This window comes from Globicephala melas, chromosome 9, assembly GCF_963455315.2.
Source record: "Globicephala melas chromosome 9, mGloMel1.2, whole genome shotgun sequence".
In the NCBI taxonomy this organism is placed as follows: Eukaryota; Metazoa; Chordata; class Mammalia; order Artiodactyla; family Delphinidae; genus Globicephala; species Globicephala melas.
Genome location: NC_083322.1, coordinates 27707575 through 27728571, shown reverse-complemented (window position 1 = coordinate 27728571; position 20997 = coordinate 27707575). Strand labels below are relative to the sequence as shown.

The following is a 20997-nucleotide window of genomic DNA, read 5'->3' as shown; positions in this document are numbered from 1 at the left end:
CTTGGATGAAAAATCTCCATATGCCACCCCCGTTTCCCTAAATAGGTATTTGCATTTGCCATCTACAAACAAAATCTGCAGGCCAACCATTTGCCAAAGAACATATCCTTTGAGTGCCTAATGCCGATTTAAATTTGAGCTATCATTTCACAGAACTATGTGCTACAATAGATCTTTTTTTTTATGTGTTACTAGTTCTCAACCCTGGCTGCACCTTAGTAACGGCGATGCTATTTGTGCCAGTGCCTCTCGACCCTATATGCACATTATCAGCTCCTGAGAAGTGCTTAGAATTCTCTTTCCTGGGCTCACCCTAAACCAACTAAAAGTGTGAGCCCAGACCTTGAGTCTTTTCAAACACTCCCCGAAGCAGTTCTTATGTGAACATCAAGTTGAGACGCACCATCACAAATGACAGTAATAAAAGCAGCCAGACAGTACCCTAATAAGACTCAAATCACTGTATAAAATGATTATGCATGAATTGGCTTTAGCTTAAATAATATTCAGTTCCTGCTTTAAGTCATGAAATTAAATTGGTCCACACCAACACCAAGATTTGTAAAACGGTCACATTACCTCATCTATGAAACGTAGCATTTAATGATTGTTTTAGGGCATAGACTTTGGGGTCAGAAAACTGGAGTTCAGATCAGGACTCTCGCAGTTGCTAACTGAGTGGTCTTAACCTCTGATTCTCACTCTTTAACTAAATATGGACTGCTACTAGCATCTTCAAAGAGGATTAAATGGGATATGTGAATACTAAGCAGTAATAGCAACCAGTAAATCAATATAATGATAGAAAAGGAGAACAAGAAATGACAACACAGTGTGTATTTCAGACAAGGGGTCACAGATCCAGAGAGTAAATGACTCCAGATAACGCTTAATAAAAAGTCAGTGGAGTTAACCTTACTCAGTATGGCAAAACTGATCTAATAAATCCTTCAGTGAGCTGCTTGGATGAGAATTATTATGATAGACCTGTTGAAGGAAATCTCCATAATGACTGAACCTGTAGTATCTTCAGTGATTTTTATCATTTAGAATATAAATAAGAAGCTTTATCTTCTATTGTACTAGGTTACTTTTGGTACGCGGGCCTCTCACTGTTGTGGCCTCTCCCATTGCGGGCCTCTCACTGTTATGGCCTCTCCCATTGCGGAGCACAGGCTCCGGATGCACAGGCTCAGCGGCCATGGCTCACAGGGGCAGCCGCCCCGCGGCATATGGGATCCTCCTGGACCGGGGCACGAACCCATGTCCCCTGCAACGGCAGGCGGACTCTCAAGCACTGCGCCACCAGGGAAGCCCTGTACTAGGTTACTTTTAATGAAGTAATCACACATACATCCTTACTGAGATACGTTCTAAGGACAAAAAGAACTACAAAGAAATACTGACCATTAGTTGGTAAGTTCTTTGTTGGTTATGGTACTGGTACATTATTTCTGGAACAATTTTGTATGTATTACAAGACAGAAGATAAGTAAACATATTGATGCTGCAGGGAACCTGTAAACTCATGATTTTTAAAAAGTATATATTCCTTAACCATAAGTGATGATACACAGAATGTTGATTTCTAAATTCCATTATCACTAAAAAGAATCAGTGCTGATTATAGCCCCGGGATAGGGAGAGTACAAGCTGAGTCAATCAACATCTCAAGCTCCAAAAAACAAAGACTGATGGTATCAAGCTTAATTAACTTCACTAATACCAGGAAAATCTACTACTATATGACTCCCGATATGATGCTATGGGAATCACAATACATCACCTATGTAGGGTTCTTCCCAAAAATGTTTAGCTGAATCCAATCATGAAAAAACAGTAAGACAAATCCAGAAGGGAAAACATTCTACAAAATTAAACTCGTTAAAAATGTCATCATCAGGGCTTCCCTGGTGGCGCAGTGGTTGGGAGTCCACCTGCCGATGCAGGGGACACGGATTCGTGCCCCAGTCCGGGAGGATCCCACATGCCGTGGAGCGGCTGGGCCCGTGAGCCATGGCCGCTGGGCCTGCGCGTCCGGAGCCTGTGCTCCGCAATGGGAGAGGCCACAGCAGTGAGAGGCCCGCATAACGCAAAAAAAAAAAACAAAAAAAACATCATCATAGACAACCCCCGGCCCCGCCCACCCAATATATGATCCTGAATTGTATTCAGGATTGGGGGATGGGGAAATCCAGCTTTTACAGACATGCTAGGATAATAATGGGACTCTGAATGTTGACTATATATCACATACTAATATTCATCAATATTAAATTTCCTAGGTGCAATAATGGAATTGATATAAGAAAATGTTTGTCTCTTAGAAAATATAAGCTGAAGCATTTTGGGAAAAAAATGCTGAAAAGCCTTTTTTATTACAAATCTTTTTAAAACTAAGCTTTACATTCTGAAATAATTTCAAAAATTTACAGAAAAGTTGCAAAAATATTATTGAAAGTTCCTGTATACCTCTCAGAGTTTCCCCCATAATTAACATATGATACCATGGTACTTCTGTGAAAGCCATGAAACATACATTGTTACATTACTCTTAACTAAACCCCAGACTCTATTTGGATTCCATGGGTTTTTCCATCAGTCTTTTCTATTCCAAGACCCAATCCAAGACACCACGTCGCATTTAGTTGTCATGTCTCCTTAGTCTCTTCTGATCTGTGTGTGACAGTTTCTGAGTCTTGTTTTTATACCTAGACAGACTAGAAAAGTACTAGCCAATTACCCTGTACAGTGTCCCCTAGTCTGGTTTTGTCTGATATTTTCATCATAATTAAACTGGGTTTAAGTTGGGGTTTTCAGAAATATCACAGAGGTGAAACGTGCCGTTCTCATAACATTGTAACAGGAGTACATGATAGCTATGTGGCATCAATGGCACTGTTAATCTTCATTACTTGGTTAAGGTAGTGTTTGCAAGTTACTGTTTTTCTCTTATATTGCTTAGGTGTACATTTCTCACCACTCCTTTCAGTGCAGTTATGTTGTACCTTGTAATACAACTAAGTTCATCTGTGTTAATCTGCATACATTAAAGTACATGCTTTATGACGTACAGTTCTTTTTGTTTATTGAAGTATGGTTGATTTACAATATTAAATTAGTTTCAGGTGTACAGCATAGTGGTTCAGTATTTTTACAGGTTATAAGTTATTACAAGAAAATGGCTAAAATTCCCTGTGCTTACAATATATCCTTCTTATCTATTTTATATCAATACATAGTAATTTGTATCTCCTAATCCCATACCCCTAACTTGCCCCTCCCCACTTCCCTGTCTTTGCTGGTAGCCACTGGTTTGTTTCCTATGAGTTTGTCTCTGTTTTGCTATACCCGTTTGTTTTATTTTTTAGATTCCACATATGATTTCCTTTTTGAGTTCTTCATTGATCTTTTTTTTTTTGTGGCTGCATTGGGTCTTTGTTGACGTGCACAGGCTTTCTCTAGTTGCGGTGAGCAGGGGCTACTGTTTGCTGTGGCGCACAGGCTTCTCATTGCAGTGGCTTCTCTTGTAGCCGAGGACAGGCTCTAGGCGCGTGGGCTTCAACAGTTGCAGCACGCAGGCTCAGTAGTTGCGGCACGCAGGCTCTAGAGCGCAGGCTCAGTAGTTTGGCACACGGGCTTAGTTGCTTCACAGCATGTGGGATCTTCCCAGACCAGGGATCGAACCCATGTCCCCTGCACTGGCAGGTGGATTCTTAACAACTGCACCACCAGGGAAGTCCAATCCATTGTTTTTTAATAGCATGTTTTTTAACTCTGCACGTCTTTGTCCTTTTCTCATTTGTTTTCTATAACTGACTTCTGGTTTCATACCATTGTGGTCCCAAAAAATGCTTGATATAATTTCCATCCTCTCAAATTTGTTTAAACTTGTTTTGTGGCCTAGCATATGATCTATCCTGGAGAATGTTCCATGTGCATTTGAAAAGAATGTGTATTCTGTTTTTGGATGTAATGTCCTGTAAATATCTACTATGTCCAACTGGTTTATTGTGTCATTTAAAACCACTGTTGCCTTATTTTCTGTCTGGATGATCTGTCCATTGATGTCAGTGGGGTGTTAAAGTCCCCTATCATTATTGCATTACTGTCAATGTCTCCCCTTATGTGTTAGTATTTGCTTTGTATGTTTAGGTGCTCCTGTACTGGGTGCATACTTGTTAATGAGAGTAATATTCTGCTCTTGTATCGATCAATTTATCATTATAGAATGCCCTTCTTTGTGGTTTGTTAAAGACTTTGTTTTAAAGTCCATCTTGTCTGATATGACTATTGCTACCCCCATTTTGTTTCCATTTGCATGAAATATCTCTTTCCATTCCCTCACTTTCTGTCTGCGTGTCTTCAGCTCTGACGTGAGTCTCTTGTATTATCCAAAGAGCCACCCTATGTCTTTTGCCCTATGTCTTTTGATTGGAGTACTTAGTCCATGGACACTTAAAATAGCTATTGATAGGTACCTACTTATTACCTTTTATTACTTGTTTTTCTGTTGTTTTTACAGCTCTTCCCTGTTCATTTCTTCTTCCATTGTGGCTTGATTTTCCTTAGTAGTATGGTTGTGTTCCTTTTTCTTAGTTGGTAGGTTTTTAATTTGTGGTTACTGTGAGGTTCATGTATCTACTTGTTTTAAACTAGTAGTCATTTTAAGTTCAAACACACTCTAAAAGAGCCACATTTTTTACTCCCCTCCTCTGCACCATTTTTAATGTCATATTTTACATTTTCACACGTATCCCTTTACAGTTTTTTGTGGTTATAGTTGCTTTTACAATTTTTGTCTTTTAATCTTTGTACTGGCTTATGTAAGTGGTTGATCCTCAGTCCTTACTATATATTTGCCTCTCCTAGTGGAATTTTCCTTCTCCTATAGATTCCTATCTTTCCACTTAAAGACACTTTAACATTTTTTAGGATAGGCTTAGTACTGATGAACTCTTAGTTTCTGCTTGCCTGAGAAGTTCCTTTTGTATTCTAAATGATAATCTTGCTGGGTAGAGTATCCTAGGTTACAAGTTTTTCCCTTTCAGGGTATTGAATATATCATGTCACTCCCTGCAAAGTTTCTGCAGAGAAGTCAGCTGATAGCCTTATGGGGATTCCCTTGTATTTGACTCTTCTTCTCTTGCTGCATTTATAATTCTTTATCTTTTGCCATTCTAATTATGATATATCTTGGTGTGGGTCTGTTTGAGGTCATCATGTTTGGAATCCTCTGTGTTTCTAATACCTGGATATTTATTTCCTTGCTCAGGTTTGGAAAGTTTTCAGCCATAGTTTCCTCAAATACATTTTCAATCCCCTTCTCTCTTCTCCATTCTGGGACCCCCTATAATGCAAGTATTGGTGGGCTTAATATTATCCCAGAGTTCTCTTATTTTTATTTTTTAAAATTTGTTTTTCTTTTTGCTGCTCTGATTGGGTGATTTCCATTATTCTATCTTCCAGATCACTTACTCATTCTTCTGTATCATTCAGTGTGCTATTCATACCTTCTTGTGTGTGTTTTTTTTTTTTTTTTTAATTTCAGGTATTGAATTCATTTCTGATTGGGTCTATTTTTTAACTTGTTAAAATTTTTACTGTGTATATCTATTCTTTTCCCTAATTTAGTTAACATTTTTATTACCAATATTTTGAATTCTTTATCTGGCAAATTGTTTGTTTCAATTGCAAATTGTTGAGGTTTTCTCTTGCTCTTTCAATTGAGAGCAATCCCTCTACCTTCTCGTTTTGGTGAACTTTCTCTGCCTCTATGAATTTAGGTGAAACAGTTACCTATTGTGGTCCTGAAGGAGTATTCTTATGTGGGAGAGTCCCCATATAGACTGTGTCCAATGCCTTTGGTAGGAGAGCTGGATTTGATGAGGATGCAAGTCATATCTTTCCTCAGGGTGTTCTGGCAGCTATGACCTTGGTAGGGGGTGGGGCTGGAGATGGAGGGGCTAGAGCCAGGTGTGAGGCAGGACCTCCCCTCTGCTCAGTGGCCAGCAACACCCTATTGGGGGGAGTGGTCTGATCCCAAGTTGCTGGAGCAGACTCCCTGAGGGTCAGGCCTGAGCTGGCTCTATTCCATTTAAGTATGTGTTTATCCCTCTCCCTGCACTGGGGACCCTTGCCCCAGAGTGGGTAGTGCTGAAGCAAATGGGGCCCTTGGGGGCTCTCTGCTCCTGTCTGCCTCAGACAGAAGTCCAAGCTTTCTCTGCCATGCTGCCTGCGCAGGCACCCACAATAGTTTCCCTCGCTCTGCTCAGACACAGCCTCAGGTGCAAATCCCTCTGTCCCTAACAGCTGATCCCTCTCCCCAGCCTCTGCCACCCTCGCCCTGTGGTGGAGCAACACTGCAGGGCGGGGGGGACCCACAAGGACTCTGAGCATGTATGGGGGTGATGAGCTGTGGTAGAGTGGCTGCCATAGAGATCTGGGCTGCTTTTGATGGGCTGCTTAAGCAAGTGCCAACAATGGCTGCCACCCCCTCACCCAGGCTCTGCCCCAGTGCCTGGTAGTCTCCGTGTCCCACAGTTGAGTCTTCTCCCCAGTCACGGCTGCCCAAGATCCCATGTCTTGGGAAACCTGGCAGCTGCTAGAGCAGCCCTCTCTTCACCCTGCCTTGGGGGGCAAGCCAGTGTGCTCGTGCTGCCCACAAGCTGAGTCCAGTGTTCCCAGAGCCCTCCTGTTAGCCCTCCTGTTCCCAGAGCCTCCAACCAGCCAAGGGGGTTCGTGTCCCCTGTTTAGGACCCTGGGACTGGGGTGTCTAATCTGTGGCTCTCACTGCTCATTCCTCAGGGCAGGCGTCCAGCCGTGTATTCTCCCTTTTCCTCTAAGTTCCCTTCCAGGCACACAAGTCCCAACCTGATCGTTTTTCTTCCCTTCCTACCTGATTATATGTGTATCTTTCTTACAGCCTTGGTTGTATAGGAGTCCTTCTGCCAGTTTCCAGTTAGTGTTCAGTGAGAACTGTTCAACATGTAGGTGTATTTCTGATGTATTTATCAAACACATGTGAGTTCCACATTCTCTTACTCCTCCATCTTGATTGATCTCCTGTGACGTACAGTTCTATGTGTTTAGGCAAATACATACATTCATACATCCAATACCCAGTATCACACAGAAAAATTCCTTCACCTTGAAAGATTCCTGTACACCCCTTTTCAGCCAACCACTTCCCCCCTGGGTCAATCCATGGCAAACACTCATCTGTTTTCTGTTTCTATAATGTTGCCTTTTTTAGAACAAATCATACATTATGTAGTCTTTTGGGTCTGACTTCCTTCACTTGCATTTAAGTTTCATCTACGTTGTTTCATGAATTGGTAGTTCATTTCTTTTTACTGCTGAATAGTATTCCACTCCATAGATGTACCACAATTTATCCATTACTCTGTTGAAGGACATGTTACTGCTTCCAGTTTTTTGCGATTATGAATAAAGCTGTTACAAACATTCACATGCAGGTTTTGTGTGGACATGAACTGTATAAACCCTTGGGTAAATACCTAGGAGGGCAGCTGCTGGGCTATATGGTAAGTCTAAGTTTAACTTTATAAGAAACTGGCAAGTTGTATTCCACAGTGGCTGTACAACTTTTCATTTCCACCAGCAAAGATTAAGTTTGTTGATTTGAATCCTTGTCACCTTTTGTTACTGTCAGTTTTCTTGTGTTATATCCATTTAGTGTATCTTCTTGTGCTATACATCTATTTTAAAGGCTGTGTTACTCATCTTTCAAATACCGCACAAAATTTTAATTAAAAAACTTCACTAAACTAAGATCCCCAGATACAAGAGTTATATCATTTTAGACTACAAAGCTCAGTAATGCCTTTTTCTTCAAATTAAAATGTTGTTACTGTTTCTAAGTATAAAAGTAGGTAAATATATAGAAAACATTACCAGTAGCTCTACCCTCCAGCGATGACCACCATTCTCTTCTAATTTTCTTCTAATTGCACACATGTGGTCAGATTATAACACATCTAAAGACCCAAAGTGTAAACCAAGAAGGAGTCTGATATGTCTGAGGAACAGAAAGAAAGCCAAACATGAAGGAAGAATGATAGTAAGCAAGGAGTGTGTAATAGGAGATGAATTTGGAGAGAGATCAGTTCAGGCAGAGCAGAGTTCTTCAATGTTGGTGTGTGTCCAAATTATAAGGCGGCCTTGTTAGAACAGACTGCAGCACCCCACCCCCAAGTTTCTGTGCCAACAGATGGAGAGTTGGGTCTGAGGACTTGCATTTCTAACAATTTTCCAGGTGTTGCTGATGCTGCTTGTCCAGGGTCCCACTCTGACAACCCTTCTTGGCCATACGACACTATGATGAGGGGTCTGATTCTTTGTTCCAAATAACTGAGAAGATAATGGAAGATTTTAAGAACAGAATGATGTGATTCTGTTTTGAATTTTAAATAGGTCATAGTGGCTGAGGTGTGAACGCTGGATCAGAAGGAACGAGATGACAAATGAGGAAGCAGTAAGCTGACTACTACTAGTGAGAAATAATGATGTCTTGAATTACGGTCAAGGAAATGTTAAAGTGTGAACATACTCAGTATAAATTTAAGAAAAAGCTGACAAAACTTGCAAACAGATTGGGTATTAGAGTCAAAGAAAAAGAAAAAAAGGGCATGCTGAGGTCACTTGCTTGACAATGGCCCCTATGGAAGACTTGATGGGGTTGCTAATCAAAAGTTCTTATTTCAAAAATATTTAGTGTGAGATATCTGTTAATACACAATTAGAAATACCAAGTAGGCAAGTTGGATATACAAATCTGAAGCTCCAGAAAACTAATTTAAAAATTGGAAGTTATTAACCCAAAAAAACATTTATAATCATGGAACCTACTGAGGTCATTAGCATAGATCTATGCATCTCAAGCAGGGGTGCTCCCAGGGGACACTTGGCAATGTCTGGAGACATTTCTTACCATCTTTACTTAAGAGGGGACGAGACTAGTGGCATATATTGACTGGTCAGGAATGCTACCAAATATCATAAAATGCACAGGAGTGCTCCTAACAACGAAGAATTATCCTACTCAGAACATCAATAGTGCTGAGGTTGAGAAACTCATATACAGATAGAAAAATTGTCTTTCATGTATCACAGGAACAGGGGAGCATGAGGTCTTTCTCAGATATACAACTGATTGGAAGATATACCACTCATGTACATAATTTAAAAATTGGTTTTATATATATAGATATCTATATCTATCTAGAGAGCTGAAAAATAAATTAAAAATACCTTAAATTACGTTATAGATTTAGACTTAAAATGGCTGCTATTACACAGTGAAAAATAGTTACAATAAGGAAACAAGGTGAAATGAATGTAACAATAATTTAAATGAGAAACCCTGATTCACAAATCCATCAGACCACGTGCAGTCTCCAGGGTTCTGCTCTTAGATTATGCCACCTGTATACCTTTGTTGAATGAATAAATGCACAAATATATAAGCACATGAATGAACGAGCATTATGGGTTAGCTCTCTTAGGTATTAAGAAATACATATAACAGGGAAACAGAAGAGGAAATCTAGCATATGAATGCAGACTCACAATTTCTGGAGTGTGGGTATCGATTCACAAATCCCTAGAAATGAAAAAAACTTCAAAGGTGAAAAGGATACAGAAAAGGAGGAAGAGTTGAAAGGAATAGAAATCCCAACTTTAGGGGGAAAAAAATCCAACATACACACGAATCCTAGCATCCTTCGACACCTAGCATCACACCAGCTATCCACCATTACCAGAAATTTTCAAGTAAAATTTCTTAAGGCTTTATTTTCTGGAAAATATATATGAAAGCAGTGCTCAGGTCTGGGTAAAATAGATCCACATTACAGAAGATAACTTTATAGTCTACTCACTGGAACACATCTACCTCGTTAACAAAACTGCAGATAATCTTTCACAGAGAGGTGTTAAGATCACACATCTACCGTAACGTCAGAAGAAGCTGAGAGATACTGGATTAGAGGATAAATATATTATAGGTATGAGGAGGTGACTATAGGAAAAAAACAATTCTATGCTAAAAGGTGTGTGGCGAAGACCTTCTCACAGGGAAAATGAGAGAGGTACAAGAGATAAATACACTTAAGAGATATTCTGTAATCAATCTAATCACAACGAACATAAAGAGCAGATGACTTCAAATATAAAGAGGATGCTTGTAACCCACGGACAGAAATGTTTGAATTAGGGTTACCTTTCACCAAGAAGGACAAGGTGGCCTATACCATTCACTCACTGGCCAGTGGAGTACATGTGACAAGAATGACTCAGTCAGTGACTATGACCTTATGTGTTCCCCTTAAACACCCAAGGCCTATCACAATACTTTCTCCATTACAGCAATTACGTTTAGTAAATCAGAGCTGTAAGCTGGGCTCGTGGGAAATTACAAATAAATTATTAATGTACGAACAGAAGGTTTACACACTGCATACTGGTCCACCTTAACTCTAAATCAAGAGAAGTTAAAATTGTGCTCTCTGGGAAACATGGAGCTGACCATAACTCACCCTTCCCAGTTCTTTATCTTCAAGGGCCAGGACCCCAGTGCTTTCCGTGAAGAGTTTTACTTTGACCACAGGCCGTGGATGAGTAGTGGTAAAATCTCCTTGGGTTCCCCACCTGCAATGAAGTAACAAAGATTCTCTTTGAAACGCAGCATTAATTGTGTTTTCCATGTAGATGTGTTTCCTTAGAAGGCAGATTAAGCAATGGAGAATCTTTCATGGCTCAGAGATTTTTATCTTTGCTTCTGTTTCTGACAGATGGCACAGTCAAGAAAGAAAATAACAATAAGCTTTACAGCTTGTAATAATTTTTCAGCTGTTCTAAAAATTAGCACATTAGAGTACAAAACACAGCGTGCCGTAAGAATTTAGGTTAAGGTAAAGCATTAAAGAATATATATATGTAACTGAATCACTGTGCTGTACACCTAAAACTGACACAACACTGTAAATCAACTATACTTCAATTTTAAAAGAAAGGTAGAGCATTATAGATATAGCTATTGGAACCTATTTTATTAATTCAAACACAAATTACAACACAATTTTTATGGATGGCTGGGGAAAACTGTTAACGGTTGGAGTGTGTAAGAGGTCGTTTCTCAGAAATTATTTTTGCATGCTGAAGATTTCACACCATCTCTTCTTACAGAGTCTTCACTAGATATTTTATTTATATTTTTAAACGTGGAGGTAATCATCTCATCCCTTACTTTACATGATTTTTTAAAGCTCCTGTCAAAAGGAAAGAAACAAGCACCATAAAGATAGGAGTGTTTTGCCATTAATTTCCCAGTACACTCTGCTAAGAAGGAAGTCAGTCTGTCGATATCTGGCTTTTCAAATCATAACAAAATAACATGTTCCCTTGGCTTATCTTTTAATTAATAGCATCTCATCTTTACCACATACCAACTCATTCTAGTCTATTTGCAAACTCAGATAGCACACACCTGATACTAAAAAATCTTATCAATGTTTCTCATAATTCTGAGATCAGACGTGATATTCAGCACAGCATAAAGAAAACACCACTGAGAAAAACAGACATAACAGGAAGAAAAAGAGAGGCTTAATGAGATAAGATTCCTGTTAAAAATAAATAACCAAATAAAAATACCAATTTCTTATTTTAAAAAAAACAGTTTAACAGGACAGTGCCACATTCATGGCACTGTCTAAACTTTATTTTATAAACCTTATTCAGAAAGCTGAAATACAGAAAACTGACATAAGTATACCAAAAACTAAATAATCATGATGTCTTCTCCGATCACAGCAGTTTTAATTTTTAACATTGTGATACATGTACAGTAAAAGCAGAGGCCATTTCAATGACTGAAGAAACCTGCCTCAAGATGCAGTTTGTTCTTTTGAAATTAAAGTCATACTTCAGAGGGAAGGGAGAGATTCATTCAGGATGGAAAGCAACTTAATTTCTATTTTAGATTTCTAGAAACTGATTAGCAAAGAATCTTTTTGCCATTTCATAGAATTAAGATGGTCTGAGATAAAGTAGAGCTAAAATAGGAATAAAAATAAAAATAGATTCAGAACCAAAATAAGGAAGGAGAGAACAATTCTTAATTTAGAGTGTGGAATCTTAAGCCTTGAATACAGTCAGCCGATCTGGATAACAACTCCGGAGTTGACGCCCATGACATACCCTTCTCTTTATTGAGTAACATGTGGTTAAATTTGGAAAACTAACTTTTGGAGACATTTTCTTATAACTGAAATCAATGATTTTTAGTAGTCATGTAGACACAGCCTAATAGTTTTCCACAGAATTTGCTGATCTTTTAAATTAAATTCTCTTCATAAAAATTCTTTGGTGTATTAAATCAATGATATTTTGTCTCCTCTAATGTCAAAAATCCTTTGAAACTATTATTACAGTTTTAGATGATTATTTGAAATTCCTAATCTACTCCAATATGCAGTTCTCCAAAGAGAAAAATATTGACTGACCCTATTAACCATCACTGAGGGACTTGGTGAGTTTTGTCTTTTACCCTCATCCTCCTGTAATTTTACCTGAAGGAAGGGAAATGTGTTACCAATTCCACTTTGTTGGATACAATAAGACAAATAACATCGCACATGTAAAGAGCTGTGCTCACCCATGATCGCACGAACTTCCGGAAAACTGCCTACTAACTCAGATCCTTGACAAACAAGCATCTTCAACAACTGTTCTTCAATCTTTATTCACTGTGGTACGTCTCTCATTTACTCATTAAAACCATTTTATTGTGAACATCCTATATAAATTGCCTAAAAGTGAAATACAATGTAAATAATAATAAAAAGAAAATCGATATTCCCACAGCTCAGGTTAAGATGGAAAATGTACCAGGACATTAGAAGAGCTCTGTTCAGGTCTGCAGTGGTCACATCTTCCTCTCACCCCTACTCCACACTACCACCAAAGTAGCTAGGATTTTGGATTTTATGTTAATAATTCCCTAGAATTTCTTCTTCTTTTTTTTTTTTTTTTTTTGCTGTACGCGGGCCTCTCACTGTGTGGCCTCTCCCGTTGCAGAGCACAGGCTCCGGACGCGCAGGCTCAGCGGCCATGGCTCACGGGCCCAGCCGCTCCGTGGCATGTGGTATCTTCCCGGACTGGGGCACAAACCCGCGTCCCCTGCTTTCTTCTTAAAGGGAACATTTTCAGCATTTTACCTCTGAGTGTATCCTTCTTCGTCTCTTGTAATAGTCTGTATTTTAAAGTCTATTTTGTCTGATGTGAGAATTGCTACTCCAGCTTTCTTCTGATTTCCATTTGCATGGAATATCTTTTCCATCCCCTCATTTTCAGTCTGTATGTGTCCCTAGGTCTGAAATGGGTCTCTTGTAGACAGCATATATACAGGTCTTGTCTTCATATCCATTCAGCCAGTCTAGCTCTTTTGGTTGGAGCATTTAATCCATTTACATTTAAGGTAATTCTTGATATGTATGTTCCTATTACCATTTTCTGAATTGTTTTGGGTTTGTTTGTGGAGGTCTTTTCCTTCTCTTTTGTTTCCTGCCTAGAGAAATTCCTTTAGCATTTGTTGTAAAGCTGGTTTGGTGGTGCTGAATTCTCTTAACTTTTGCTTGTCTGTAAAGGTTTTAATTTCTCTGTCAAATCTGAATGAGATCCTTGCTGGGTAGAGTGATCTTGGTTGCAGGTTTTTCCCTTTCATCACTTTAAATATGTCCTGCCACTCCCTTCTGGCTTGCAGAGTTTCTGCTGAAAGATCAGCTGTTAACCTTACGGGGATTCCCCTGTATGTTATTTGTTGCTTTTCCCTTGCTGCTTTTAATACATTTTCTTTGTGCTTAATTTTTGAAAGTTTGATTAATATGTGTCTTGGTGTGTTTCCCCTTGTATTTTCCCTGTATGGGACTCTCTGCACTTTCTGGACTTGACTATTTCCTTTCCCATATTAGGGAAGTTTTTAACTATAATCTCTTCAAATATTTTCTCAGTCCCTTTCTTTTTCTCTTGTTCTTCTGGGACCACTATAATTCGAATGTTGATGCATTTTTATGTTGTCCCAGAGGTCTCTGAGACTGTCCTCAATTCTTTTCATTCTTTTTTGTTAATCTTGCTCTGCAGTAGTTATTTCCACTCTTTTATCTTCTGCCTCAGTTATTCTGCTATTGATTCCTTGTAGAGAATTTTTAATTTCATTTTTTGTGCTGTTCATCACTGTTCGTTTACTCTTTAGTTCTTCTAGGTCCCTGTTAAACATTTCTTGTACTTTCTCCATTTTATTTCCAAGATTTTGGATCATCTTTGGATTTTGGATCATACCATTACTCTGAATTCTTTTTCAGGTAGACTGCCTATTTCCTCTTCATTTGGTTGGGCTGGTGGGTTTTTACCTCGTTCCTTCATCTGCTGCATATTTCTCTGTCTTCTCATTTTGCTTCACTTACTGTGTTTGGGGTCTCCTTTTCACAGGCTGCAGGTTCATAGTTCCCATTGTTTTTGGTGTCTGCCCCCAGTGGGTAAGTTTGGTTCAGTGGCTGGTGGAGGCTTCCTGGTGCCTGTGCTCTGGTGGGCAGGGCTGCGTCTAGTGGTATGTTTTGGGGTGTCTGTGATCTTAGTATTATTTTAGGCAGCCTCTCTGCTAATGGGTGGGGTGGTGTTCCTGTCCTGCTAGTTGTTTGGCATGGGGCATCCAGCTCTGGAGCTTGCTGGCCATTGGATGGAGCTGCGTCTTAGCGTTGAGATGGAGATCTCTGGGAGAGCTCTCGCCGCCTGATATTATGTGGGACCGGGAGGTCTCTGGTGGACCAGTGTCCTGAACTCAGCTCTTCCTCCTCAGAGGCTCAGGCCTGACACAAGGCCGGAGCACCAAGACCCTGTTAGCCACACAGCTCAGAACAAAAGGGAAAAAAACGAAAGAAAAAATAATAAAAGAATAAAATAGAATAAAAGTATTAAAAATAATAAAAGAAGAGAGCAAGCAAACCAACAAACAAATCCACCAATGATAACAAGCACTAAAAACTATACTAAGATGAACATAAAAATCAGAAACAAGTCAGTCACAGACAGCAATCCCCAGGTCTACAGTTGCTCCCAAAGTCCACCTCCTCAATTTGAGATGATTTGTTGTCTATTCGGGTATTCCACAGGTGCAGGTACATCAAGTTGACTGTGGAGATTTAATCTGCTGCTCCTGAGGCTGCTGAGAGAAATTTCCCTTTCTCTTCTGTGTTCGCACAGCTCCAGGGGCTCAGCTTTGGTTTTGGCCCTGCCTCTGTGTGTAGGTCGCCTGAGTGCATCAGTTCTTCGCTCAGACAGGAGGGGTTTAAAGGAGCAGCTGATTCGGGGGCTCTGGCTCACTCAGGTCAGGGGAGGGAGGAGTACGGTAGTTATAATTGGAATGTGGGGAGAGCCTGCAGCGGCAGAGGCTGGCATGACGTTCCAACAGCCTGAGGCACGCCATGCGTTCTCTCGGGGAAAATGTCCCTGGATCACGGGACCCTGGCAGTGGCGGGCTGCACAGGCTACGGGGGGGGGGGGGGGGGCAGTGTGTGTGTGGATAATGACCTGTGCTTGCACACAGGCTTCTTGGTGGCTTCATCAGCAGCGTCAGCGTTCCATGCCCGTCTCTGGGGTCCAAGCTGATAGCCGCGGCTCGCGCGCCCATCTCTGGAACTCATTTAGGTGGTGTTCTGCCTTCTGTGGGCAGACAGGGAAGGAATCCTCTCTTCTCACGTACCCTGAAACAATGGTCTCTTGCCTCTTAGGCAGCTCCAGACTTTTTCCCAGACTCCCTCCCAGCTAGCTGTGGTGTATTAGCCCCCTTCAGGCTGTGTTCACGCAGCCAACCCCAGTCCTCTCCCTGTGCTCCGACCGAAGCCCGAGCCTCAGCTCCCAGCCCCTGCCCGCCCCGGCGGGTGAGCAGACAAGCCTCTCAGGCTGGTGAGTGCCGGTCGGCCCTGATTCTCTGTGCGGGAATCTCCCTGCTTTGCCCTCCGCACCCCTGTGTTTGCGCTCTCCTCCGCGGCTCCGAAGCTTCCCCTGCGCCGCCACCCGCAGTCTCTGCCCGTGGAAGGGGCTTCCTAGTGTGTGGAAACTTTTCCTCCTTCACAGCTCCTCCCAGAGGTACAGGTCCCGTCCCTATTCTTTTGTCTCTGTTTATTCTTTCTTCTTTTGCCCTACCCAGGTACGTGGGGAGTTTCTCGCCTTTTGGGAAGTCTGAGGTCTTCTGCCAGCGTTCAGTACGTGTTCTGTGGGAGTTGTTCCACATATAGATGTATTTTTGATATATCTGTGGGGATAAATGTGATCTCCACATCTTACTCCTCCACCAAGTTGAAGGTCCCTCCTCTACTGTGCTATTTAAATCTATTTTATCCTTGATGATTTTTGGTATCCCTTATATAGCAAGGTGTAAGTATTGAGGTCTCCCACCAAAACTGAAATTTTTGTCAATTTCCCTTTGTATTTTTGTCAACTTTTGGTGTCCTTTTTGGTGATGTAAAGTGTTCAATAGTAAACAAGCCCTTTAAGTATGAACAGTTTATTTTTTCACGATCCCAAGGTCATGATTACTTTTCAACCATCAGACTTTCGTAAAATTAGAGAACTAACACTATGCCAGGAATGGTGATAAGGTACAGACAAGCTTAGAGAAGTCAGACAAGGAATCTAATCAATATATTCCAAGTAGAGACAGTAATTTATTAGAAAACAAAGAGTTAAAATTTATGAGAAATCATTAGTAATCTATAACTTGGAAGGGAATCCAGGGTATCCATTCTCAAAACCAGTATGCCAATGAAGGCAGGAAATAGATGAATATCAGAGGCCTGACGGGCGATCCACAAGAGTACATTTACCTACAAACCAGGTCCAGGAACTCTGTATGTGGAGTATGGATTGCTAATGGCCAACTCCTGTGAAATGAGGAAAGCTTAAACAACATGCTTTCAGGCAGGGAGAAGCTGAGGCACAAGGATACTGGCAGATCCTAACTAACAGCTAGAGACATTTGACAAAAATGTGCAATTTTAAAGGGTGCATGAATATAAATATGGTGACACTTAACAGTCCTTATATATTCCAACATTCTAGGATACAAGCAAACTGGCATCACCTTGATAATTTCTCCTCTGAAAAATAAGTTAAAAAGATATGTACAGTTAAAACATGCTTATGAATTCTGTAACGAATGAATTAAAAACCAAAGTCTCCCTCCCCCTCCACCAAAAAAGTCAGGGAAGAAAGGAAAAAGACAATAGGCCTATCTTCAATATTCACCATGATATTTCCTTGTTTTCTACTTAATTGGCATGTTTAAACACTTTCAGGAATTAATACTAGTTATCATCTTACTATTTTCTCTGTATTATGTGATGAAAGAATACACTACCCTTGCTGTCAATTTGCTTTGTTTCAAAATGCATTGCCTTTTTGTACATCTATGAATGTATTATTTATGAGGATTAAGACTTCCAATGCAAATCTTCCAATCAATAAAATATCTACAAAGCACCTGCAGGTCTTCGTGGCTATGAAAACAGGGTAGTTCGTATACAACTGAAATAACTGACATTATTTATGTATTTGCTAATAAATAAAGTATGCTGGAAATTTGTATCAGGATCCAAAATATATGTTCAATTTATTCATCCAGTAAGACTATTTCTAGGAATTTATCCTAACAAAATAATGTGTAATAAAAAAGTATAAGCAGGAACATATTCCCTATAGCATTAGGTATAATAGCAAAAGCAAGCAACTTAAATGTCTAATATTAGGGGAAGGGTTATGTAAATTATATGGCGCACAATGGAATATTTTGCTGCTACCTATGACAGCTATGAAGGTGATGTACAACCATGCATGATGTATTAAAAAAAGAGAAAAAAAGAGGGGACACAAAACTGAATCAGGGCCTTTTATTCATTCAAAAAAAATTGATGAGTACCTTGTGTGTGCCAGACATATTCTAGTGTCAGCAACCAAAGTCTAGCCTCTTGAAACATATTCTAACAGAAGATTATAGACAATAAACATTTTTATTATTCTATTCTGTAACGTATCTCTCTCCACCCTTGCCCTGCATTCTTAACAGCTAGATACCTCCCATGGCCTCAGAGAAGTTAGAGAACCAGATTTATATTGTGATCGGAAAGAATTCTCAGAAGTTAATAGCATATTTGTTTTAAAGTATGTTGAAAATCATGAGCAGTACAACAGTTATGTCAAAAACCATTCAAATCCCTTAACTCAAAATTCTTACTCATTGTGACCACATAATGCACCATGATTACAGAAGCTAAGAACTTAAAAGCAGTCTCAGTCTATATTCCTCATTATAACCAGCAGTAACGAGTTAAAGATATATGTAACTCAAAAAATTATTTCATCCATCATCTTATCTCTTCATTGTTTTATCTAGCCAACTATGTGACTGGTATTGGGAAAGGCAGTGGGCATTCAAAAAAAATCAAGACAACAGATCCTGTACTAAGTAAACTCATAGTAGTAGGGGAGACAGACATATAAACTCAAATATAAACAATAAACTAAATCATACAGAACTGAACAGGGCTCTAAATTACTTTTGAGGTCTAGCACTTTCTCTTTATTAGTCATCTTCATTTCTGACTTGCCTTTTTATTATGACGGTCCATTTCTCTCTTAGCAGGCTTTCTATCAATTGGTGATTTTTAAAAACTCTTTGTAAGATAGACATTAACTGTTTCCATACATGTGGCAAATATTGTCACACTTGGTTATTTTCTATTTAACTCATATATGACTTTGAAACTGGGATTCACATATATACACTACTATATACAAAACACATAATAAGGACCTACGGTATAGCACAGGGAACACTACTCAGTACTCTGTAATGGCCTATATGGGAAAAGAATCTAAAAAAGAGTGGCTCTACATATATATGTATAACTTATTCACTTTGCTGTACACCTGAAACTAACACAACATTGTAAATCAACTATACTCCAATAAAAATTTTTAAAAAATAAGTTTAAAAAATGTATAGTTTAAAAGTATTAGGTAGCTAATTCTATCAATTTGATTTATAGTCTCTGATGTTGACATCCGACGTTAAAAGTTTCTTCTTAACCAAAGATGAATATTAACCTATATTTATTTCACACATTTCCACTGTTTAAATCATCAAGTTGTCTGAAATTTAGTAGTGATATTAAATTTCAGTTTCACTTTTCCTTTTATCCCAATTTCATTTGGTTTAAAAGTCAAATGCATTTACTATTATATAAACTTGAGGTTGGTTTTGAATTTTCTGTCCTAAGTATCTATCTCCTGAGCTGTGCTATTCTGTTTTAATTATTACAGCTTCATAAGATATCTGTTAGAACAAAAAAAAGACATTTTCAAATTATATTTCTATTCAAGAAAAAGGGAGGTCTCCATGAACTAAAATCTGTTCTGATATTTCTTGGTGAAGACTTTTTTTTCTTCTTCTATGTAGGTCTCACGCATTCCTTGTTGAACTCATTTCATAGTACAGTTGACCCTTGAACAATATGGGGGTTAATCCCCATATAAGTTATAGTTGACCTCTGTATCCGCAACTCCTCTCCATCTGCAGATTCAACTGACCACTTATTGTGCAGTACTGTAGGATTTACTGTTGAAAAATATCCACATGTAAGTGGACCTATGCAGTTCACACCCATGTTGTTCAAGGGTCAATTGTATTTATTTTGCAATTCTACGGAATCTATTTCCTTTATACTGTCTGACTATACTGTCTATGTCCTTTATACTGTCTGACTATTGCTGTTATATTGGAAATTTACAAACCCTTATTTCCAATCTAGTGACTGCTTTTTAAAATAAAGTCTTCACCAAATTATCTTTAATTCTACTACACAAGTTGAGTTATTAAAATGATCAAAACTCAGTGACATAATTCAAATACATCACTAATTTTATAATAAAAACATTAAATAAGGATCCAACTACAGAGGTAGAGATCAGTCTTTAAAGAATCACATATAATTCTTAAGATCTTCCATGCTGCAATTACTTAACCAAACAATCCAACTATAGATAAGTTATCATTTTCATAATTTAGGCATTTTAAGATTAAAATGATGCAACATTCATCCAACAATCTTTGCCTAAATAAAAGTTTCGGTTGATAAACATCCAAACATCAGATATTTGGTAGCACTGACTTAGATACTCTCTTGGAAAGTAGAAAACACTTCCAAGTTTTCTGCAATTGATTTCAAATAGGTCTGAGGTCTCTTTCTGCTGTCCTACAGGGAATTTGCCCAAGAAACTAGATTTGGATTCGCCCAATTCATGATGAACAGTCAGGACTGTCTTGAGTTATTTTCAATTACTCATATTTGGTGACAAGGTAGTTGGACATTCTTCACAAGCTCCAAGGACCAAGAAGGAATAAGATGCTTGAGAATGGGATGCAGTGAGTTCATGAGGAAGGCCTGATGGTATGTTGTACCCACAAGAGTTTCAAAGAGTTATCATCCACAGACATGTGCCTTCTTGGGGACTGGATGCCAGGGAAGTTTGCCTGGTTGACTGAGGGCAAACAGCTGTGTCTCTGCTTGTGCAGCTGTCTTTATGCAGCTGAGCTCTAGCATGCTTTACTTACATAAAGAAAACCTATACCCCTTGCCTGAATCTGTTGGTATATTTCTGTCAGCCATTGTCCCACTCATCATGGCCATGAGTATTCTAAGATCACTCTGAAATAGATGTGTGTGTAAAATAGGTACATTAATAGGACGTATAAAATATACCAAGCAGATACAAGACCTCACTATTACAAATACACAGGACTATATTTTTAATTGAATTATTTTAAATGGGGATTAATTTAAAAAGCATTACAAATAGCCTGATTATTAATTACATGAATATAAATTAAATAAGAAAACACTGAAAGCATTTTAAAAATTG

General features: G+C 39.1%; 1 protein-coding gene across 3 annotated transcripts in view; it reads right to left on the bottom strand.

The window, feature by feature from the left end:
- Window positions 1–20997, bottom strand: part of CADPS2 (calcium dependent secretion activator 2) — a 483312-nt gene that overhangs the window by 251007 nt on the left and 211308 nt on the right. For all 3 annotated transcript variants that reach the window (XM_070046319.1, XM_060305373.2, XM_060305374.2), the window contains exon 7: window positions 10560–10671. In XM_070046319.1, the coding sequence (XP_069902420.1) occupies window positions 10560–10671 (112 nt within the window). The remainder of the gene's footprint in view (window positions 1–10559; window positions 10672–20997) is intronic.